This window comes from Myripristis murdjan, chromosome 6 (genome assembly GCF_902150065.1).
Source record: "Myripristis murdjan chromosome 6, fMyrMur1.1, whole genome shotgun sequence".
Classification (NCBI taxonomy): domain Eukaryota; kingdom Metazoa; phylum Chordata; class Actinopteri; order Holocentriformes; family Holocentridae; genus Myripristis; species Myripristis murdjan.
In genome coordinates, this window is record NC_043985.1 from 2,320,375 (window position 1) to 2,345,267 (window position 24,893).

The 24,893-nt window shown below is 40.9% G+C and overlaps 1 protein-coding gene across 1 annotated transcript in view; it reads left to right on the plus strand.

Annotated features, from left to right (window-relative positions):
• Positions 1–24,893, plus strand: part of LOC115360422 (hydrocephalus-inducing protein-like) — an 85,962-nt gene that overhangs the window by 48,611 nt on the left and 12,458 nt on the right. Inside the window, 17 exon segments of the mRNA XM_030053339.1 lie at positions 636–866; positions 1,025–1,199; positions 4,916–5,046; positions 5,836–5,963; positions 6,977–7,026; positions 7,029–7,112; positions 9,902–10,029; positions 10,151–10,264; positions 10,687–10,767; positions 11,114–11,272; positions 19,067–19,306; positions 19,595–19,724; positions 20,088–20,249; positions 21,454–21,627; positions 22,460–22,620; positions 23,983–24,093; positions 24,452–24,635. Coding sequence (XP_029909199.1) covers positions 636–866; positions 1,025–1,199; positions 4,916–5,046; positions 5,836–5,963; positions 6,977–7,026; positions 7,029–7,112; positions 9,902–10,029; positions 10,151–10,264; positions 10,687–10,767; positions 11,114–11,272; positions 19,067–19,306; positions 19,595–19,724; positions 20,088–20,249; positions 21,454–21,627; positions 22,460–22,620; positions 23,983–24,093; positions 24,452–24,635 — 2,443 coding nt within the window.

Consider the following 24,893-nt stretch of genomic DNA (forward strand, 5'->3'; position numbering starts at 1 on the left):
CATATTAATCAGGAATTCCTGAAATATTGTTCCCCTCTCCATATAGAAGTTGCTACCGCTGACCTACAACTCTGGATTTGATCTCTTGTCTTCCTCTTTGTCTGAATTTTTGTAATATTTGAAATTCATCATGATATAATCACCCAAAGTAAATTTTTAAGGAAGTAAAAGATATGCACACCATTGTTTTTGTTTGTTTGTTTGTTTGTTTGTTTGTTTGTTTGTTTGTTTGTTTTGTTTTGTTTTGTTTTTTGTTTTCTTGTTTTTTGTTTTTGTTGAAAAAGTGAACAAGTCCTCAACTGCATTTGGTGCTGACAGAAAATGTGAAATACAACCCACAGGGACGACTACCTTTTCCTTTTTTATTAGTCACTGTTGTAAACTGTTAGATGCCTGCGCAGTTTGTAATCCTACCTTTTCTGCACTGTGACTGGTTTAGACACAATAAAGACAACAACTTTTCTCAACTTTTTAAAGTGCTCCATCCAAACTAAAAAGGTTCAGAAAACAGCTGCTTTCTGTCTGCCTTGAAGCTACTCCTTGTTGTTTTTAATATAAAAAGGTGCTGACAGTTTCAGAATAGGGAGAGAGTGAACAGCATTAAACTTTGAATTTCCTTTCTCTTCTCTGTTCAGCTGTTTGACCATGTGGCGGAGGCCGACATAACCCTGAGGAACAGCGGCAAGGTGGGATTCAAGTTTGGCATCATGCCCATGTGGGAGGAAATGAAGGAGGTGGCAGGGAGGCAGCGCAAGGCACAACAGCAAGACACAAGGCAGAAAAAGGAGCATGCAGGAAGGAATGGAGGACAGCAGGAGTTTCCTGTGGAGCCCAGACCTGGTCAGCCTGTGGTCTTCCCCTCCACAGTGAGTATAGCCTGACTCCAGCCAACCAGGGGCCCATTTGGCAGGAGGTGTAAGAGATGGACTTGTTGTGTGCATTTTTATCAGCTTGTATATGTGTGTGTGTGTGTGTGTGTGTGTGTGTGTGTGTGTGTGTGTGTGTGTGTGTGTGTGTGTGTCAGGGCTATGTGGAGGCCGGTGCGGAGCAGTGTCTACGTGTGTTCTACATCCCAGGCGTCCCTGAGGTGTTTGAGAAGCAACTACAGCTACAGGTTGCTTTTCTACCACCCCAGGACATCATCCTTACCGGAGAGGGAGTGTTCCCTAGGGTCTGCCTGGACTTGCCACGAAACCTATGTACAGATGAACGCACACACATACATACATTTCTCTCTCTCTCTCTCTCTCTCTCTCTCTCTCTCTCTCTCTCTCTCTCTCTCTCACTCTCTCTCTCACTCTCTCTCACTCTCTCTCTCTCTCTCTCACTCTCACTCACTCTCTCTCACTCTCTCTCTCTCTCTCCCTATTTATATATATATATACATATATATATATATACTTTCTGAATGTGGATATATACATATATATTTCACTTTGTCTTTATGGGGTACTGAGTGTAGATTAATGGAAGAAAAAATGAATTTCAAGGATTGTAGCATCAGGCTGCAACATAACAAAAGTGAAAAAAGTGAAGGGGGTCTGAATACTTTCTGAATGCACTGTATTATGTATATATATATATATATATATATATATATATATATATATATATATATATATACACACACAGTACAGGCCAAAAGTTTGGACACACCTTCTCATTCAATGCGTTTTCTTTATTTTCATGACTATTTACATTGAAGATTCTAACTCAAGGAATCAAAACTATGAATGAACACATGTGGAGTTATGTACTTAACAAAAAAAGGTGAAATAACTGAAAACATGTTTTATATTCTAGTTTCTTCAAAATAGCCACCCTTTGCTCTGATTACTGCTTTGCACACTCTTGGCATTCTCTCGATGAGCTTCAAGAGGTAGTCACCTGAAATGCTTTTCCAGCAGTCTTGAAGGAGTTCCCAGAGGTGTTTAGCACTTGTTGGCCCCTTTGCCTTCACTCTGCGGTCCAGCTCACCCCAAACCATCTGGATTGGGTTCAGGTCCGGTGACTGTGGAGGCCAGGTCATCTGGTGCAGCACTCCATCACTCTCCTTCATGGTCAAATAGCCCTTACACAGCCTGGAGGTGTGTTTGGGGTCATTGTCCTGTTGAAAAATAAATGATGGTCCAACTAAACGCAAACCGGATGGGATGGCATGTCGCTGCAGGATGCTGTGGTAGCCATGCTGGTTCAGTGTGCCTTCAATTTTGAATAAATCCCCAACAGTGTCACCAGCAAAACACCCCCACACCATCTCACCTCCTCCTCCATGCTTCACAGTGGGAACCAGGCATGTGGAATCCATCCGTTCACCTTTTCTGTGTCGCACAAAGACACGGCGGTTGGAACCAAAGATCTCAAATTTGGACTCATCAGACCAAAGCACAGATTTCCACTGGTCTAATGTCCATTCCTTGTGTTTCTTGGCCCAAACAAATCTCTTCTGCTTGTTGCCTCTCCTTAGCAGTGGTTTCCTAGCAGCTATTTGACCATGAAGGCCTGATTGGCGCAGTCTCCTCTTAACAGTTGTTCTAGAGATGGGTCTGCTGCTAGAACTCTGTGTGGCATTTATCTGGTCTCTGATCTGAGCTGCTGTTAACTTGTGATTTCTGAGGCTGGTGACTCGGATGAACTTGTCCTCAGAAGCAGAGGTGACTCTTGGTCTTCCTTTCCTGGGTCGGTCCTCATGTGAGCCAGTTTCGTTGTAGCGCTTGATGGTTTTTGCAACTCCACTTGGGGACACATTTAAAGTTTTTGCAATTTTCTGGACTGACTGACCTTCATTTCTTAAAGTAATGATGGCCACCCGTTTTTCTTTAGTTAGCTGATTGGTTCTTGCCATATGAATTTTAACAGTTGTCCAATAGGGCTGTCGGTTGTGTAGTAACCTGACTTCTGCACAACACAACTGATGGTCCCAACCCCACTGATAAAGCAAGAAATTCCACTAATTAACCCTGATAAGGCACACCTGTGAAGTGAAAACCATTTCAGGTGACTACCTCTTGAAGCTCATCGAGAGAATGCCAAGAGTGTGCAAAGCAGTAATCAGAGCAAAGGGTGGCTATTTTGAAGAAACTAGAATATAAAACATGTTTTCAGTTATTTCACCTTTTTTTGTTAAGTACATAACTCCACATGTGTTCATTCATAGTTTTGATGCCTTCAGTGAGAATCTACAAAGTAAATAGTCATTAAAATAAAGAAAACGCATTGAATGAGAAGGTGTGTCCAAACTTTTGGCCTGTACTGTATATATACATACATGTATTTATGTGTGTGTGTGGCTTCTAACCATTCTAACCATAGTTTTCACTGCCCATATTGCCCATCATCCAATGAACGTACCGTTTCCCATCAGAGCTCAGAGCTCTGCTAGTTCTCTTTGGACCTTTCAGACTCCACTGAAAGGCACTGCTCTTGTGAGCATAGACCGTGAGTGGCAGAGAAGAAGCCCCAAATGTTTGTCAGGAAATGGTTTTATGCCCGAACTGGATGCACATCGACTACCATCCAGGTGAATGTAAAAACATAATGGGCTCTAGTTTCCCGGCGCAGCGCGGGGTGGCGCAGTGAGGCGAACCCCGCGCAGAGCTAGTTTCGACCGGCGAAGCGGGAGAGGCGGACAGTGTCCAAGTTTCGCAGACGGAGGTTCGCCGAGATGGGAGTGGCGGCGCAGCGGGGGGAGGTGCCGACAGATTCGGCTTGGCGCAGTGACAGTTTCGTGCTAAAAGGCTTCGCCGAGGTGCGCCAAAAGCTCGCCGTCTGAAACCACGTCTACTTTCAGCGCAAGGCGGAGCGGAGCTGGCGCAGTGGAAGTTTGGCTGGCTGGCGCACATCACCAAAACCTCACGATCAGCATAAACGGTGCCAATCTCCTTTGATCTGACATCAGCTGTGACGGGACAGTTGATATGGAGATATATGTATGTGCTGATTGTGATCGTAGCATTGAATAGTGTTTTTTTCGGTATTTATTGCATCGTTCATGTGTCTAACATCCCGGAAGCCTGCCTGTGAGGTTTTGGTGACATGTCCGCACTGCTCGCCGGTCTCCGCTCCGCGCCTGTCTCCTGAGCTCCGCTCCGCCCGCGGCAATAGACCTCCATGTCAGCTGTGTAAACTTTCATTACGCCTTCGCGCAGCGCATTTTAAAGGCAAGGACAGGGGCTCATTTGATTGGTTACATGTGAATCGGCTGTGTCAAACCCACTCCATGCCTTCTCTCCTCCCCTCCGCCGGTAGGAGGGATGGCGGAGTACTTGCGCCACCGAGAACGGCGTGCCAAACTTGGAAAATCCGCCTGGCCACACCCAGTTGGCGAAGCGCATCTGCGCTACGCCCCCGCCTCGCCTGGTCTGCGAAACTAGAGCCCAATGACTCATGGTCACGAGAGAGAATCCATGCTGCTTCAAGATGAGAGGAGAGAACACAACAAACTTGATTACTTAATGTAAACTAAAATTACAGCATAAAAAATGACTGAAATCTGACAGAAATGAAAAAAAAAAAATAAAATCATTGACTGACTAAGACAAAACCTAAAACTTTTTTAGTTTGTGTTAACTAAATTTTACCTGAAACTGCATGAAAAATAAATGACTAAAATCTGACTACAATAAAAAAATCTGACAATGTTTCTTCTTTCTTTGATGTTTGCGATATTTTGTTTTTGGTGAGGACTTTGAATAAGCCGTCTGGGCTTCTTTCCTCTCCTGAACATGTGATTTGGGTTTTTGATAACTTGATTTATTTATTTACAAATAAATTTTAAAAAATTTATGTACAAATAAAACAGTGGCACTTTGAAACAAGCTCCAAAATCCCTAACTCTGCCCCTGACTGCTATTCACCACGGCAAATTGAAGCATAAATGCTTCCGTTTATTTTGCACTATTTTCCTTCCTTGCAGCAGAAGAATGCTACGGTGAGGTGTTGCAGCAGGCCAGAGCAGCTGTGGAGACAGACAGAGTCAGACAGGAAACTCAGAGCAGTCCCCTCTCTGGTAGTGGAGCAACACTGAAGGACAACTGCATCCTAACTGTCAGTAACCACAATAAATGTTGTCTAACAAAAACCTTATATCTCCCAAAAATGAGGATAATAGCCCTAAAATTGGATTACATTTAGATTTACAACCATGTACAACATACTTTTGAAATGGATATTGATTTGAATTTTGTATGTCATGCGGGCTACTCAAAACATTAACTGTGTGATGTTTCACTCTTGCTCTAGGCAACACAGTTTTACCTTCCTTTTTCTCTTTCAAAGTGTGAAAAATGCTTCACAAAACATGTCTCCTTTTCTCAGATAAGGCACTGTGACTGCATCTTCACATCTGTAACCAGCCTCTGAAATATAATGGAAATTGTTATTTTCTGCTTATGCCCTTGATATTTCCTTGTTTTTTGTGTTTGTGTTATCCTAGTAACAACCCTAGAGTCCTACCATGGCCATTTTCCCTAACAATTGAAGTGAAAATTTAAAAAATTCTATAACACTTTAACAGATGAGGATAACATTTGCAAACTGTTGTAGAGAGTTTCAATCTCTGCACAAAACCTGGCATGCTGGCAACATTATTGCCTTAGCCAGAGAAAATCCTGACCTTATTGCTACTGGTCTGGTGTAGAAATAAAGTAAGAGCTGTGTGCTGCTTTGCTCAGTCTGCTCAGTTGGAAATAATACTGAATACTTTTTGCTTTCTGGAACTCTTTGCATGTTTTCTCGCTAACTTTGAGTGTTTATCTTTCTCTTTCCTTCTCCCTCTCCATCTCTTTCCTCCTCGCTCCTCCTTTTTCATTTCTCTCTTTCACTTGCTGTCTCCAGTATGAGAAGCTGCTACACATGGAGGTTGAGAGAAGACTCGTCAAAGACAATGCTGTTGCTATGACCAGCAGCCTGCTGGAGCGCCGAGACTCACCGGGTTCCTCAAAAAAGTGGCAGAATCTCAGAAGGTACTGTTTGTACACACCCAGACACACACACACTGATAAAACAGATGGCTAATTGACTGGGCTGGAATGACTGTTTTGTGAATGAAAGTGTCAGGATTACTGACAGATATCTTGCTGGGTCATTTCACTGACCTTGGCATATACATATGTGGAATGATGGATGTCATCGTGTTTGCTTTGGCTCACAACATGTTTTGCCCTCTGATTCAGTTTAACTGAATGCTAATGACAAGCAGTGGTGGAAAGAATGCCACAATGTCTGGCTTAATCAGAAGTGTTTTTACTTTGCTGGTATTTTACTGAAAGGGCCATACAAGTGATTTTGCATGTTAAGTGTAATATGTACAAAATGTATATAATTTAAACCTTTTCTCCAGCCATTGGTTTCCTTTCATTCCACTATCTATGAAAATGAAGTTTCAGAGATAAGAGATCTAAGAGATAAGACTTCAAACTTTCCTCACACTAGTGTTCCATCACTGTAATAAAGTCATCCTCATTAGTTTTCCTAAAAGCACCAGCACTGTAAATCAGAAAATAGTCTTTGAGGAAACGTTTGCTTTACACAGACAATTATCATTCTGTGCTTTATTTACACAATGCACTTCTTTTAACTGGGAAGTTTGTAAGTTCAGAATTAAGTGCATGACAAAGTTAAGGCTGAGTAAAGCCAGACGTAACTTGGTCTGGAGTGGTAGTGTCTAGTTTCTGTTGCTTATGGACTACCTAAATTTAATTGAATTTAAAATGCCGAGAAGTGCAAGTAAGTAAAAACTTAGTAAAAACATACTTATGTAAAAGTAAAATTACTGAAAAAAGAACAAGTACTTTAAAAACCTACTCTGTTACAGCACTGTGAGTACAAATATTCAGTTACATCCATGCTTGGCAAAAAAAGACACAATGTTATGAAAGACATTTGACATTATGAAAGCACAGGATTCTCTATGTTGCATTTTATTGTGTTTTAGAGATGCCTCAATTGCTTGTGATCTATCCTCAACCCACTCCAGGTTTCTGCTGCCTGAGTATGTTCTCGATTTTGGTTATGTCATTCATGGAAAGTCCTCAATCACACTGTCAAAGTCACCAACACTGGGACAGTGCCCGTGTCCTTCCATGCAAACCACAAACCTCTGGATGGCACAGGTAACATAATGGAAATGTAGCAAGCCGGGGGATACCCACTTTTAATCTATTATTCATTTGTGGTATCTCAGAAATTACTGACAGATTTATCAGAATGTGGGTGAATTACGTGTCCTTCCATTGAGATGGGTGGACATTTACAATTGCCTACATGTCTCAAGGCGACACTATAACAAATAGCTGAATATTAGAACAAAAAAACCTGTCCTCACTTGAGGTCTTGCCATGTAAATCTGTACATTTATACATACTATTGAGGGAAACAAATTAGCGTTAAAACGATTTATGGTGGTGTCCCAGTTTATTGGTATTGATGTCTGCCTTCTTTTGAATATCAGATACCAGTATGTCCGTGTCATTCCTTGCCAGTATGAGAGAAATTATTCTTTTTTTAAAAGCTTGTTTATTCTGCTTGACATAATCTCTCTCATCTTTTTATTTTGCATTTGCAATTTTCTCTTTGTTTATTCTGTTTATGATTCATTATATTAGTTTATTGTTTAATTATATATTTATTTAATTGCACAGTAATTTTCAAAATTTTGTGCCAGTATTGAATAACTGTACAAAATATCGGCCACTTGAAGCTTCAGTTAAAAGATAATCATTATCAGTGTTGGGCTTAAAAATCCATATAGGTCAAAACAGAGATTAAAACAATATTAAAAGTTGTTGATCAGGTTAGTGAGAGTGCTGCATCATAGGGCTGGGCAGTATATCCATATTTTTCCATATCGTGATATGAGACTAGGTATTGTCTGAGATTTTGGATATCATAATGTCATGATATGGTGAAGAGTTGGCTTTTCCTGGTTTTAAAATTGACAGTACAGTAAAGGGATACAGTTTTCTGAACTTAACAGATTGTTAAACCTGTTATATTATTTGCCTCCATCTGCTTGGTCATCATATCCACATTACTAATGATTGTTTATCAAAAATCTCATTGTGTAAATTATTTGTGAAAATAGTTTTGGCACTTTATCGGTACTTGTGAATTCAGTCAAAAATATTGTGATATTTGATTTTTTCCATTTCGCCCAGTCCTATTTCATCATTTTTTATTATAAGTGTGCAGCATCTTACCATAAGTATGTTTCTTTCACTTCATTTTTACTGTCACTATGTTCATGTTTACTGTTAGTGTGCCTTGTTAGGGCCCGAGCGCTGGAACAGCGCGAAGCCCTATTGTATCTGCTTCGTTTTTTTTTCTTCGTTTTTATTATTATTACGTCTAAATAACCCTTAATTTGACCCCCTAAACATGCTCCAAAACTCACCAAATTCGGCACGCAGGCCAGGTCTGGCGAAAAATTTGATAAAATAGACAAACGGACCCCCTAAGTGCAAAAATGGGCTCGGTAGCGCCACTTAGGCACACAAAGGCAGCCACTGCGGCCCACAGGAATGTGATAGAAACACCAAACCAACGCCGAAATGTAGGTCTCATGAAGGCCTACAAATCACGCGCTGACACCCCCCACCTAAAACCAACAGGAAGTCCACAATTTGCGTTGGAATGTTCACGTTCTCGCCCAAAATTCCGCTTTGAACAAAATCTATCTCCTCCCAGGGCGTAAATGGCAGCAGCTTGAAAATTTAACAGATGACAGAGGACACAGTGCTGAAAAAAAGTTACTAAAGATTCCGTCATTACTCGATTCGTTTGGATTTTATAAGCCCTCAAAGTCGGAGTGGCCAGAGCCAAAACCTCATTTTTTTCCATGGAGTTTGGTGTGAAGAGGCTGACACTTGGCACTAATTATGCCCCTGGAGTCTAAAATAAAAGTCTGACGGCTTTGAAAACTATGCAGATGGAGAGAGGACAAAAATTCCTACAAAAATATGTAGTTTTGCTGTGGATTGGACCAAGTTTGTGGGAGCTGTGAAGAGTTTTCAAACGTTTTTGACTCTGGTGTGCTCTGCTCTGCACTCTGCCTGGACATGTGACTCACTCTAGCTGCCTCAGGAATGCGCAATACACACCCATTGTAAGAGCTCAGAGGGAGCAGAAAACACTCTCAAACTAAAACTGCCATAACTCAAAAACGGTAAAAGATAGCAAAATCATGTAAATGGGAGATTTATAGATCCGAGTCTCGTGACTCGTTTAGGCTTTGAATCAAGTCTGTGACTGAAACAGTGACCGAGCTGTGACGCCTCAAACAGGGGTGGGTTTTATGGATTTCTCCACTGGATTGAATGAGGATTTCTCTGTCTGCCTGCATTTTGGTGTGATCATGCCACAGCTGCCAGTACTCAAGTCAGTCACACACTAGGACATGCTAAGGGCGCCATCTGCTGGAGGGGCGCTGCTAGTGGCCAGAGGGGCACCAGCAGCGAATGTACTACCAGTTGGTTTTTGTTGGCGTTGTGTGTGTGTGTGTGTGTGTGTGTGTGTGCGCGCGCACGTGTGTGTGTGTGTGTGTGTGTGCACGTGCGTATGTGTGTGTGTGTTTGTGTGAGTGAGTGAGTGTGTGTGCCTGCATTTTGGTGTGATCATGCAGCAGCTGCCAGTAGTCCTGTAGGTCACACACTAGGACTTCCGCGGCCTTTCAAAATAAAAGCCCAAAACTCTTTCAAAATAAAAGCATCGAAAAATACCCTTAAAACTGGCACAAACGGACGAATTGTCTACACTTTGACACGCGCGCCGTCCCCAACGTGCACGGGGGGGCGAGGGCCCGTCCAACGCTGCTTGCAGCTTTAATGTTTTCTTGATGCTGCTTGTCTTTCCTTTTTATGTAAGACACTAAATAAACCATTATGGTATTCTTGTGCTTCCCAAGGCTTCAGTACAGAATTTCAAAGAGTGAAGAACCTGCCTTGCACAGAAACACAGACATTCTGGGTTAATTTTGACCCTCGAGGAGCCAACCTGCCAATGGGGGACATTAGCGTTGTCATGCCAATACAGGTACAAATGAACACAGATCCTCATTCTCTCTACTTCCTGTTAACTGTGTCTGTCATGTTTATTCTTCTGTTTAGAGAGATGGAGAATTTCTATCAGATTGTGATTTTATTTTGATTAACAGGTGTCTGGAGGCCCCACAGTCCAAATCCGGCTTTGTGCAGTGGTGACCATGCCGGCCATCACTGTTTCCACATATACACTGCAGTTTGACAGTGTGCAGTGTGGCATGTGTCAGGTGCATAATACACTATTATATAGTAAAATTTATTGATTAGAAGATACAATATATACAGTATATTATGCTGTCATACAAAGGCAAATATCTGTTGCGACTTTTTGTGTTTGCAAGGTCAAAGGTGCTATTTAGTATTGTGACTGAATGATAAAGGCCGTTAAATGATAAATAGTGTATCAAGTATTTACACTTGAACCTCTAAAACTTTTTATTGAAGCCACTGGCCAGCTAATTTAGACGTTGGCTGAAATGAAAGCTTGAACTCTGGTTGTATTTCTGTACAACCAGAGTTTAACTCTGATTACGGAATAAATGCTGGTGCAACATCACAACTACATGCTTACTGAAAAAGAAACCATACTGCTGAGAAGTCACTCAGATCATGGTCTAAATACTATGTGCTATGTAACCTTCACCATCAGGTAATGACGATACAACTGTTCAATCACGAGTCTGTACCCTGCTGCTGGAGCATAGCTGAGGATGTGAGGCCCTGCAAGAAGGTATCGACCAACCACAATAGTTGTTTTAAGAGTTGCTGTCACCTAAAGGTGGGTTGGTGGAATTACTGGTATTAAGTGTTACAGCCTTATCTCATGTTGCTGTGATGTAACTTACACTACACACTACTAGCAGTTAGTTATTTAGTTGTCCAGAAACTTGTCAAGAAAGTATTTGAAACTGCATCATTACTACATAACACAATACTAGTAGAGGCTGCCTACCATCTTTGGCATTTGTTGCCAGCTTCAGCAATTTCAATTTAGAAAATTAAGGGCATGGAATGCCTTTAACTAAAGACTGGTATGTAATCTTTCCCTCACATAGTCTGGCCTTGTCTTCTTGCAGATAAACATGTTAGACACGTTCCTGCCTTTCTATCTGCGTAAAAAGGCCTTGCAGAAGCAGTGCCCTCCCCCAGTGGTATTCGAGATGATGCCCCACTCTGGCCTGCTCTACCCCAGAGACCGGGTCAACGTCCAGATCAAGTTCAGCCCTGCAGAGGGGGTAAGCCACTTTATTATGCAGAGGGGTACGGCATACATTGCACACACCCACCCCGGATCTGGCCCCTCACCCTCCTTCCGTATTTCCAGCTCAGACCACCATCTCCAGTGCTAGCTCCCCCTGTCGGCCCTTGCTGGTATCACCATCCTCACCGCTTCACTTCCATATTCAGACTGTAATCACAAGCAGAGTACCTCGCCCAGTAAATAGCTCTCCTGTTCACTTTAACAAGTTCACCCCCCGGCAGGGCGGCGTTAACCACAGAAACCTCCGGCCGCTGAGCCGGGCACCTCAGGCGGCCACTATTCCTGCCCCAGTTAGATCTGCACTGGTCAATGCCAGATCACTGGTTAACAAAACCGTCATCCTAAATGACTTTTTCTGCTCTTATGCCCTGGATTTTTTGTTTGTGACTGAAACGGGGATAAATATTGGTGACATAAGCTGTTTTTCTGAACTCTTACCGCCCGATTGCACATATTTAAACTCTCCACGGACTACAGGGCGAGGAGGTGGGCTAGCCATTATATTTAAGAAAAAGTATAACTGCAAACAGCTATCACTGCTCTCTTTCTCAAGTTTTGAACTTGCATTATTTGAATTGGGTAGATCTCCGCCGGTCTTGTGTGCAGTTATATATCGACTCCCTAAATATAACAAAGACTTCATCAGTGACTTTTCTGATTTTCTATCTGAAATAACACCAAAATACGACCATATTTTAATTACTGGTGACATAAACATTCATGTATGCTGTCCTTCAAACCCGCTAGCAAAAGACTTTTTAAATTTGATTGATGCTTTCAACTTAACACAGCTTGTAACTGGTCCTACGCAGGTGCATGGTCATACATTGGATCTTGTCCTGTCATGTGGTCTACCTGTCTCAAATATAAAAATATGTGAAGCTGTCTTTTCCGACCATGCGCCTGTCCTATTTGACGTTTCTCTTCCCTGTCACCCTGTTAAACAATGCGTCCCACCACGCATCTGTCGGATAATCACGCCCTTTACTGCTAGTAAATTCTCCAATGCTTTCAATATTGCTATGGAGACTGGGGGGTCCTCTGCTTGCCGGAATACCGTGGTATTAACTCATTCTTTTTTGTCCACCTGTCAAAACATTCTTAACACAGTTGCCCCACTCAAATCCATGTGCGCCAAGCCTAAACCTGAACCATGGCTTAATGATGTGACCCGTGCTGCTAGACGAGAGTGTAGAAAAGCTGAGCGCAAATGGAAGAAGGACAAATTACAGGTTTCTTATGACATTCTTAAGGAAAGCTGGCGCAATTATCAGAGGGTTGTCAAATCTGAAAAGACCAAGTACTTCTCTGACACCATCCTGAGAAATTGCCATAAACCTCATGTTCTTTTTAACACAATTAACTCTGTCCTAAATACTCCCCAACCCGCTCATCAGGAGGCCTCCTCTGAGGCCTGTGGAAAATTTTTTACACTTTTTTGTGGACAAGATTGCTACCATTCGAGCAAGCATCTCACTCCCTGTATTCGACCCCTCTATTCATGTTGAATGTGCAGCAGTGTTCCCCTATTTTGAACCGATGTCACTCTCTGCTCTTAAAAACATTGTCACTCATTTGAAACCCTCAATCTGTCCCAATGATATTATCCCACCTCGCCTGTTTAAAGAGGTGTGGAACACTATTGGTCCCCACATTCAGGCCATTGTAAATAGCAGCCTTACCTCCGGTAGTGTACCACCCTGTTTCAAACAGGCAGTGGTGCAGCCACTTATTAAAAAAACGAATCTTGATACCTCTGTACTTTCAAACTTTCGGCCTATTTCTAAACTCCCTTTCATGTCAAAAATTTTAGAAAAAGCACTTCTTTTACAGTTGCAGTCCTTTTTAGATGTGAATGGGATTCTTGAGGTGTTTCAATCTGGTTTTAAGGCATTCCATAGCACAGAATCTGCACTTTTAAGAGTTTTTAATGATCTTTTAATAGCAACTGACTCAGGAGATGCTGCTATTCTTGTTCTTTTAGACCTTACAGCTGCGTTTGATACCATTGATCATAACGTTCTTATCTCTCGTCTTGAACACAGTGTGGGGATCAAAGGCACTGCCCTAGAGTGGTTCAAATCTTATTTGTCAGAGAGGTGTTTCAGAGTCAGCTTTGGTGGTTTTACCTCCTCCTCAGCTTCTCTAACGTGTGGGGTTCCCCAAGGCTCGATTCTTGGGCCAATTCTATTCTCTCTCTATTTGCTGCCCCTTGGAGCCATTTTAAAAAGTCATGACATTGGTTTTCATTTTTATGCAGATGATTCACAGATCTACCTGCCTATTAAAAGAAATGGTGGTAGCTCGCTAAAGAGTTTGATGGAGTGTTTTAGTGACATCAAAGCCTGGCTGGCCTTAAACTTTTTAAACTTTAACGAGAGCAAAACTGAAGTCATGATATTCAGACCAAGTGACACCCTTATTGACTCTCAGCTAGATCTAGGCCCTTTAGAACCTTTTCTCAAGCCTGTGGTAAATAACCTTGGTGTTAAAATGGACTGTAATTTTAAACTGGATAAACAGATAAATTCGGTTGTCAAATCTGGTTTCTTCCAATTGAGGCTTCTCTCTAAGATTAAGCCATTTTTATCCCGTAAGGATTTTGAAAGGGTTACCCACGCATTCATTACTACTCGCATTGATTATTGTAATGCCCTGTATATTGGAATTTGCCAGGCCTCCCTCTCCTGCCTCCAGCTTGTCCAAAACGCTGCCGCACGTCTCCTTACCGGCACTCGTAAGCGAGACCATATTTCCCCTGTGCTTGCCGCCCTTCACTGGCTCCCTGTTCGTTTTAGGATTAAATTTAAAATTTTACTGTTTGTTTTTAAAGCCCTCCACGGATTAGCTCCACTTTACATTGTTGATCTTTTAAAGCCACATGCTCCCTCTAGGTCATTAAGGTCAGCCAATTTGATGCGACTTGAGGTCCCTAAAACAAGGCTCAAGAACAGGGGGGACCGAGCCTTCTCCGTTGCTGCCCCTAGGTTGTGGAACGAGTTGCCTCTCTATGTAAGGCAGGCCCCCAGCCTGCCGGTTTTTAAATCACTGCTCAAAACTTACTTTTACTCCTTGGCTTTTAACCCAGCCTGAGAGCTGTAGAATCTTGTATTTTATGGTTGTTATATTTTTATGTTTTGTTTTATGTTTTTATGTTTTATGTTTTTATACTTTTATGTTTTATGTTTTTACACTTTGTATGTTTTATGTTCTTTACATTTTTATGTATCTACATTTTCTTTTTATGATTTTATGTTTCTTCTATGTTCTGATGTCTTTTATCCCTATGTACAGCACTTTGGTCAACCTGGTTGTTTTAAGTGTGCTTTATAAATAAATTTGGATTGGATTGCATTTGGATAAAAAATGATAGCAAAAAAGCATTGTAACAAAAAGAACTCATCCAGCATCGAATAAATATTTTATTGTTAAGCAATAATACTTAAATAATAGTAATCATAATGATACAATTAATTCTTCTGTCAATCAGTATAGTTCTAATACCGTTAGTGGTGATTTTCAGTCTGCATGTTGATGTGTAAATTAAGTGTAATTCAGCTCCAAAATCAGCTCCAAAATCAGCACCCTCACCCCAACTAGAGGAGTCTGCCCCAGCCCCAACTGGAGACTCCCAGTCTTCACCACCCCAGTCCCCACCAAGCCCCCCACTTGCTCCTTCCAGTCCTGACTCCCCACTTCTGGATTTCACTGACAGGATGAAGGACCTTGTTAGCATTGGAGTCCAACTTACGCCACGTCAAATCCCCATATTTTCTCCCCTAAACCCCCCTCATCATCATGCCCCTCCCATTCCACCACGCCTGAAACACCTATCGACCAAAAGTCATCGGCCCCCTCCACCCCCCATAAACCTTCACGACTGTGAATCCGACTGATATGTGCCGGGTCCAGGCTGTGATACTGATATCAATAATGTTCTCCAGGAAAAGTCAGGGCCCTATGGAGGTCAAATAGCCTTTTCAATCCCGGTGATAATAGGTACACATCGTAGTATTTACAGACCATATGGCAAATGTCTTAACAATCTGAAGTCTGTCAGTGTTCAACAGCAGTCATCCTCCTTTCCTGTCACATCATCCCTACAGCTGAAACTAGCTCTTTTTAATGTCAGATCATTGGCCAATAAATCTTTCTTGATTAGGGATTTGATAACTGAAAGGAATTTAGATTGCATATTTTTAGTTGAGACATGGCTAAACAGTGTTACTGGTACAGCAACACTGTTAGAGGCCTGTCCACCAAATTTTCAGTTCTATCAGTCAGTCAGACAAAACAGGAGAGGAGGAGGGATTGCAGCCATTTTTTCTACACAGTTAGTATGCAATGACATTGACCTCGGTGATTATGCATCATTTGAATATCTTGCTTTTGAGCTCAAGTCAGAAGAAGCAGTACTTATGGTTACACTATATCGGCCACCAGGATACTCATCAGCATTCCTACAGGAGTTTACAGAGTTGGTCTCATTTGCCATCACTAGATATGACAGGTTAATAATGAATGGAGACCTGAATATTCATATCAACAAAAAGAATGACTCCAATGCCACTGAGTTTATGAACATACTGGACAGCTTTGCACTCATTCAACATGTAACTGAAGCCACTCACCAGCATGGTAACACCCTAGACCTGGTAATAACAACAGGGTTAAACATTGAGAATGTTTCAGTACTTGAACTGCCCATTTCTGACCATCACTGTGTGCTCTTCAATGCCACCCTAACCTTAACGAAAACTAAGAGGGAGTACCTGGTTAAAAAGAGATTTCTTGATGATGAGGCCGAAGCCAACTTTGCTAATCTCATGAGATCATTTGAGCCACACAGTGGTGACTGCACTCTAAATGACATGGTTAAGCAATTCAACAACGCCCTGTCAGCTGCTTTAAATACTGTTGCCCCACTAAAGGTGAAAAAGAAGTTTACAGACAGAATATCCCCATGGTTAAACAATAACAGTGTTAAAAAGGCAAAGAGAACATGTCGGGCAGCTGAAAGAAAATGGAGGAAAACCAAGCTCACAGTTCACTGTAACATATACAAAGAAGCCATGAAGACCTATAACAAGGAAATACGTCTGGCAAGAACGAACTATTTTTCCAAGATAATCACAGAGAATTCAGGAAACTCTAGAATATTGTTCTCCACTATTGACCAGCTACTCAACACTGCTCCCACTTCACAACAGTTCCCTGCATCTAGATGTGAAGAACTTGCACTGTTCTTCAATAACAAAATAACATCAATTAGAACTACTATTGCTGTTAATCCAGACACCAATGCAAACGCAGGTGATCTCAGAAAATTCTGTAAAAACGATGCAACCATGGGGAAATTCACCAGCATAACATTATCTGAGCTTTGTAAGACTGTCAATGAATGCAACTCCACTACCTCATGTGTTGACCCAGTACCTACAGCATTTTTTAAACGGGTGTTCAACAGTATATCAAGTCACGTCCTGGCAATTATAAACATGTCACTTCAAACTGGCATCTTCCCAGATGAGTTCAAAACAGCTGTCGTAAAACCTTTACTAAAGAAACCCAACCTAGATAGTAATGCACTAAGCAGCTATAGGCCAATATCAAACATACCATTTATTAGTAAGATACTTGAAAAAATAGTTGCAGTGCAAATAAATGCCTTTCTTAAAGAAAATAACATCCTGGAGGAATTTCAATCAGGCTTTAGAAAACATCATAGCACTGAAACGGCGCTTGCTAAAATCGTCAGCGACCTCAGACTGAACTATGATGAAAATAAGGTCTCAATTCTTATCCTCTTAGACCTTAGCGCTGCGTTTGATATGATTGACCATGACATCTTAATCAATCGCCTCGAAAAATTGGTTGGTCTTTCTGACTGTGTGTTACACTGGTTTAAAACTTACATCAAAGGGAGAAAGTTTTATGTCAGACTGGGAGATCATGTGTCTGGGGAACAGGACAACTGCTATGGAGTTCCACAAGGGAGCTGCCTTGGTCCATTACTTTTCTCACTATACATGCTGCCACTCGGTGACATCATCAGAAAACACAATATATGTTTTCATAGTTATGCAGACGACACACAACTGTATATTTCTGCCGAACCAAATGATGCTACAGCGATAAATTCCATCACTACCTGTCTCATGGCAGTGAACAAATGGATGAGCGATAACTTCTTAAAGCTAAATGAAGACAAAACAGAGATCCTGTTAGTGGGCCCCAAAACAAAAAGAGAGATGCTGTCCATTAACTTGGGGAAACTGGCTGCCAGGATTAAATCTGAGGTTACAAGTCTTGGCATTGTATTGGATCCAGATCTTAGTTTCAAGTCTCACATTAATAAGGTGACGAGGACATCATTCTTCCACCTTAGAAACATCGCTAAAGTGCGACCATTTATAAATCAAAAAGATGCTGAAAAACTAATACATGCTTTCATCTCAAGCAGACTTGACTACTGTAACGTACTTTTTACCGGCCTCCCAAAGAAAACTACTGACAGACTTCAGCTCATCCAAAACTCTGCTGCTCGCTTATTAACCAGAACCAGGAAGAGAGAGCATATTAGTCCGGTCTTAGCTGCCCTACACTGGCTCCCTGTAACATTTAGAGTTGACTTTAAGGTTCTCCTACTTGTATACAAAGCACTTCATGGGCTGGGACCGAGCTACATTGCCAACTCCCTTATCGGCTATGCACCCCAAAGAACACTGCGATCGTCTGCTGCTGGCTTATTGGTTCCCTACAACAGTCAAAAGAAAATTGGGGATGCCGCCTTTATTACTTACGCCCCCAAGCTTTGGAACACACTACCTTTAGACATCAGGGAAGCCAGCTCACTAGACATCTTTAAAAGAAGATTAAAGACCCACCTTTTCGCTCTAGCCTTTAACTAGCTCCTATTTTATTCCACACTGTTGTCTTTTATTGTTTTATTTGCATCTTTTCTTTTATTTCAAATTTTATTTCAATTTTTAGCCTTTTCTTTTTAATTCCACCCTGTGCTGTGTTTTATTCTTTTTAATGTTTTATTTAATGTGTTTTCAAATGTTCTTCTTTTATTGTGAAGCACTTTGAGCTGCAGTTCTTGTATGAAAGGTGCTATACAAATAAAGTTTTATTATTATTATTATTATTATAATGCAATCAGTAGTGTTTGTCAGATATACAATGGTTCCAAATGTAACCAAGCCAATCAGAGATGTTGACTGGAGCTTTGCATTTCGTAATTTAAAGGTAAAACCTGTTACTAGATAACTGTGGTTAGATACAAGGGACATCTGCCAGAGTTTAGAGGTAATCACCATTTTGACACAACATACAATGTGACAAAATAAGTTGAGAACCTGAGGGGTAGCTGGGTAATTTCACAGCAGCAATAGTATAATATAATATATATACTGTAAAAACTACAGATACAAACAAGATTAAAAAAATACTAAAAGTCAAAGATATGCCATGTTTATGCTTATGCTAAAATGTTCTAAAGGCAATTACGAATGCATCTAATGCATAGAATATGTGCAGCAAAGTATAGTTACAATTACAAGTTATATTTGGCAGAGGGAATTCATAGAGTGCAAAAGTGCATTTTATTGGGATGGGGGGGTATACATGATCCATTAGGTGAGAAGGTGTTCCCCAAAGAGCTGGGGTTTTAACTTTGTCTTAAAGATTGAGAGGGTCTCTGCTGAGTGAATGGAGTGTAATGGAAGTAGTGAGGAGGGCGCTTACGTACTGTGTGTCTCCACAGCGTGCCTACAACAGGCAGCTGGTGGTGTGTGTGGCTGATAGCACCCAGCGCGTGCTGATCACAGCCCGGGGGCAGGGTGAGGAGCCTCAACTTGAGTTTTGTCCCTTGGAGCTGGATCTGGGGCCTTGCCTGCCTTTAAGTGCAGGGGATGAAGCTGAGGTCATCATCAAAAACCCCTGCCCTTTCCCCATTGAGTTCTACTCCCTGGAGTTCGACACACAGTATCTTGAGGAAGAAAAGGTATCTCTCACTCAAAAAGAGTGAATTTTTGTCCTTTAAAAATGACAACAACACAAGATGGAAATATTGTTCTCTCATTTTGTCCATGCAAAGCTTTTATGAAGAGAGGCATTTCCAGTATTTTTGAATGTCTGCATCAAAATCCGAGAGCTTCTCCTCAGCCTGAAATTTTCTCATGTTTGTTTAGCAATATTTTCATTTCTACCTGGAAAGGATGGCATTGGAACATATAGGTCTATTTGCCTTTCAGACCAATATGTGTACTCCCCTTTGCTTCATCTTGTGCAGATCCTGCGTGTGATGCAGGGTTATGATGAGCACAACATCCTGCTTCTGCCTCCCAGGACCCCTGGAGACACTCTTCCCCCAGAACTGCTTGACCACTACAATGAACATTACTCCCAGCTGGCAGACAACGGTAGCTTCAGACAGCATTCACACCTACGTTTAAATGCAGGCATGCAAATAATATGCCTGCAGGTCTGCATATATTAACACTTCAGAAGCAAAGTTTGTCATTTATTTATGAAAACAGCCTTGAAGATGCTGTTTTTGAGTGTAATTTAACGCAACAAACTGAAATGGAAATTTTATTCTCTTGTATGTAAAATTGATGCCAGAATGAGTTAACACAATACATAAACACACATATACACTCTTTCCCCAAGTTTATCAGTATTCTCTGCTCTCCTCTGTCCTGTTAATACACTTTGACTGAGACACGCACACACACTGTCATTCTCTCTCTTATGCTTGTGTGTTATGTATTCTGTCCATTCAGAGAAGACCAGTGCAAGTTGCAGAAGCAGTTTGGGGCAGCTAGAAATGACTCCTGTGTCCAGAGCAGTTGCCCGCCACATGGGCATAGACATGTCACCTGAGAACCTAGCTGCACGCAGCCAGCGAGGCATCGCTCTCATCGTATATGGTGCCCCACTGACAGGTGGAGCTGACAGCAGTTGCATTTGCATTGGAAACTACAGAGGATCTTTCTTCACTGGCAGAATTTTTTTACTTCTTTAAAATTGAACAACTCTTTAAGGTTCCATACTAGACTGAAGGACAGTGGACTGCATTTTTACAGGGCATAGATAGAAGCTTCAAGTTAAGGCACAGATTTTAAAAGTGTTGAAAGACAAACAGCTTTATCCTTTAGATGCATAAGTGGGGCAAAAATTACCTGTGTCATCCTTTCATGTTCTAGGTATTCAAAAATCTTGAAAATGTTTTATTTACTTTTTGCACTTTTTAAGAAAATACATGTATTACTACCTTAAGTTTCCACAAGTGGGTCAAAAAAGACCCGCATTTCCTATGGAATCTTCGTATGGAATCTGAGTCTGTTTATTGTGGATCACACTTAAAATGTCTGTGGTGTAAGAACTTACCTAGAGTATTTTACATGTTATCTTTAGATAATATTATATCTTATCATATTAATATTATCGATATTATATACATCTTTTTTTTTTTTTTACTGCTGGGACTCTTTTGTGACACTAAATTGATAACTGATAATTGATAAGTGCATAACATTGTACATTTACTACCACAGGTTGTTGTTTTTTCTTTTTTCTTTTTTTTTTTTTTAATATTAAAATCAGCCTAGATAGCCAGCTAACACCATATAGCTAAGTTGGCTAGTTAGTAATAGTAATAGTAGTTGCTTTATTTGTATGGTATTATTCAAAACAGCTTGCCAACATTGTTATATGTTGGTTTGGTGTTTTGTAGACAGAAAGGAGCAACAAGAGTCTAGGACATTTGTTTTAGATTTTTGCATCATCACTAACCTACAGCCTAAGTGCATTTATTAGTTTAGAAGTCCATATAGTGTATGGGTTGCTAGTTCTATTTGATGGTTATTTAATAAAGTTTAGCACAAAGGATGAAAATAATCAACTTAAATTATTGAAAAACTTTTGATTTTTGATTTTGATTTTTGTTACTTTTTTCATTTTTGACCCCTACACTGGAATAGTGTAGGTTCTAGTCAAGTATGCATCTAATGGTTAACTATTTTACTTTAAATGTTGTGAGGCAATAGGGAGTCTAAAAATGTGTCTTAATGTGTGTCTCTGTTTCTCTCTCTCTCTGTGTGTGTGTGTGTGTGTGTGTGTGTGTGTGTGGGAACCCTCTTTCTCCAGATCAGAGCAGCACAGCAGCAGCCCTAGCACATCACTATGGAGGGGTGTGTCTGAGTGTTGATGAAGTGGTTACAGAGGTGCTGACCAATGGCACTTCGCCTGTGAGCCTGACTGCAAGACATCTCTATGACCACGCTGCTGCTGAGCATGCTCAGTGGAAAGCAGACAAGGCTGGTTAGACAAAGAAACAAAATCACAGAGATGAACTAAGAAAGACTGAGATTTGTTCTGCTAGATTTTTTAGATTGATTCTTCATAAATAAGCAAAATTTTAATGTAGGGTTTGTATGTGTGTTTGGGAGGGTGGCCGTATCCAAGAAGTTGAGATGAGCCAGTGAGCAACACACTTCGGTTACTGTGCCCTTAAAAAGTAACTAAGCCGCAAACCCAAATCTTTGAGAAGTCTGACTTCAAACAGTAGAAGTATGGTGCCTTGTCTGTGGTGGCAGTTGGTGTCACCGCTTATCGTACTCTGAGTGGTGACTATTATTTAACCATTATTGCCATTTTAGATGTGTAATTATAATAATTATTAATATAGTTTGACGGTAATTTGATTATTAATCTTATTTATAATTTTCTAGTAATTTGTGCTCCTTGTCCAGTATTTTTTTTTTTTTTTTTTGGCTAATTATCTAATCATTTTCTTGTAAATTCTTACTGATTTTTTTTTTTTATCATTTCTTGTCATTTTTAAAAAAAAATATTTCTTGCTAATTTCTTGCCTTTTCCCCATGGTTTTGAAAGAAATCAAGTGATCAAGGGTGAATCAAGGGTTACTTGGTTACTTCTGTTGCCACCAAAGACAAGGAACCCTACTTTTCACCATTAGACACCAGCTTTCTCACAGATTTGGGTTTGAGGATTAGTTACTCTTTAAGAAAGACACTCTTTTACTTCTCCATGATTGCATGATTCCCGCTCACCTTTCCCTATTCTATGTAAGCAAATACAAATAAAGTGTTCAAATACAATAAACAAATAAAAAATATCCATGTGATTACAGCTGAGGCTTCTCAAGATACAGAACTAGAAGCTGTTCTCGCTGCACCTCCAGCTCCAGAGTCAGTTACCACCGCTGTTGTTAGTGCAGAGGTTGCTGATGCACCCAAAGAGGACAGCAGCCACAGTGATGAACCCAAAGCTCCACCCTCCAACCTTTCCCAGGTACTGTAGCTCTTGTGTCAAGTTATTATAGTCATAAATTTGCAATGAACACTGTTCTTTGGTCAGGCGACTATTCATTATTATTTTTTATTTATTTAGAGTGTATAAGGGTTAGAGCATTATGATGGATTTGAACATATGTTAAGTAATATTAAGTATTAAGTAATTAAGTAATATCCACGAATGGTCAGTAAGTTGTCTGTAAGGCAGTGCTTCATAGCCCTCATCTTAACCATAGCTGTAATCATCACCGTTCGGAAGGCAGCGGTGCCTGTCAACAGTGAGGGTAAAAAAAACAGCGATATTCACGCTTCTCTCCTTCCCGTTGACCATTCACCATGTATGTTCATTGTTACAATGTAGTTCACAGCCATTAATGCTATTAACGATTACTATAGAAGATTTGTAAAGCAGAGTGATACATAGGTCGGTGCCCATAAATGGCGTCCATCTGGCTGAACCACTTCCACTTTCTCCGGTTGGACCCACTTCTGCCGTTGTGGTTCTTTATGGCTCTGTAATTGCTCTTCAGCTTCTTTAACTTCTCCCGACACTGTTTCATTGTCGGCAGGTATCCGTGGACAGCCATCCGCTCAGAGACCTCCTTGTAAACTTTTTCGTTTCGGGTTGCACCATCCAGCTCCCTCTGAATTCTGTCGTCCGCCAGCAAACACCTCCTCATTTGTCCATGCCACCGGTTTGCTTGCCATTTTGCGATGCTTCCAACTGCAGTGTTGATCAATAAGCACGGTCGCTGTAGCCAGTCCTTTTAAAAATGCCGGGTGTGTTTTTGTGAAGGAGTTGCACTCATGTGTCATCACTCCCTGTCCAATCAGTGGCCTGCACGGCATTTATGTCACATTTTTGGCTCGACTCAGCTCGCTTGGAACCCCGGCCGAATAGGTCCTAAAATGGGACCTGCTACCAAGTACTACCAGGTACTACCACGTAATGGAAAAGCTCTCAAACCGAGTAGAGTCGAGCCGAGTAGGTACTAGTGGAAAAGGGCCAATAGTTAAACATCAGAGTACTGTTCTACTGAACATCAGTACTAGTGGAATTCCTCTTGTCTAATCAAATCACTCAGAATGAGATCTAACTGTTGTGTAATTACAGATATACTATCAACTAATCGGAGTATTTGGGTGGCTTTGACTTGTTAGCATGAGAGTTTCAGGGTAGGATATTAATTGGGTAACTTCGCATTAACAGTAGGCTACCTTTAGACTGGGAAATGTGACTTTCATACATTTGACATTTAATAAAACAAAAATAGGAAAAATGAACAAATCTATAAATATAAAAAATACCAATATCAAATATAGTACAGCAGTTGTTATTAATGCTGTGCTTGATGTGCAGGAGGGCCAGAAACAGCTGGATGTGATTTTGAATCGGGTAGGCGATGTGGCCACACTCAGAAATCTCCTTTCAGTACAACTACTGGCTGATATCCTGGCTGAGAGATTGCAGGTAAGATTACACACTAGCCCACTAAGATATGGCTGCAATTGTATATTTGTGCTAACTTTCACTTCTAAAATTAAAATCGATAAATACTTAGAATGAAAGTGTTTCTGTTTAACTGTGGTGAGGGAGGAATCTTTATCATTTTTTTAAAAATTATTTATCGTGTATGGCCTCTATATTTAATTAGAGGCCAATATCAGTGCCATTCATATTCTAAAAGCATATATTGAACTAACAACATTACCGGTAATACAGTTTACATAGTTTTATTTGAGTTTTCCTTGTTCTTCAGTTTTTCATGCTTGCTGTCCTTGTCTTGCCATTGTCATCATTGTGGTTGCTGCCATCGCTGTGGCGATAGCTAAGCGATTGTCATCGTGGCGTTGTGATTGATGGCCTGGAGTCTGTGTACACTTGCTCAGTGGTCAGCACACTACAAGTGGTCCTTAAGGCCTTTAATAACCGCAAACACATCTACGTAGTCAACCTGTCTGACACTTACACTGCCCTGAAGGCACGGGAGACAGCACAGAGAGAGGCTGAAGGTAAAGCATGCACCAGCACACACACACACACACACACACACACAGCCAAACAAACAAACATAACCACAAAACAGGATGTCCACCATTTTAAGAAATAAAGCAACTTTTACACAATTAGTGACAATACATACAGTTTAGCGTACAGTTTAAACATATTATGGTAACCTGTGAAGGGTAACAGACTCATGTTCTTAGATGACAAGGTCATAATAGTTTTAAAGACCCAGACCTTCATACTTGAGATAATAAATGATGAAC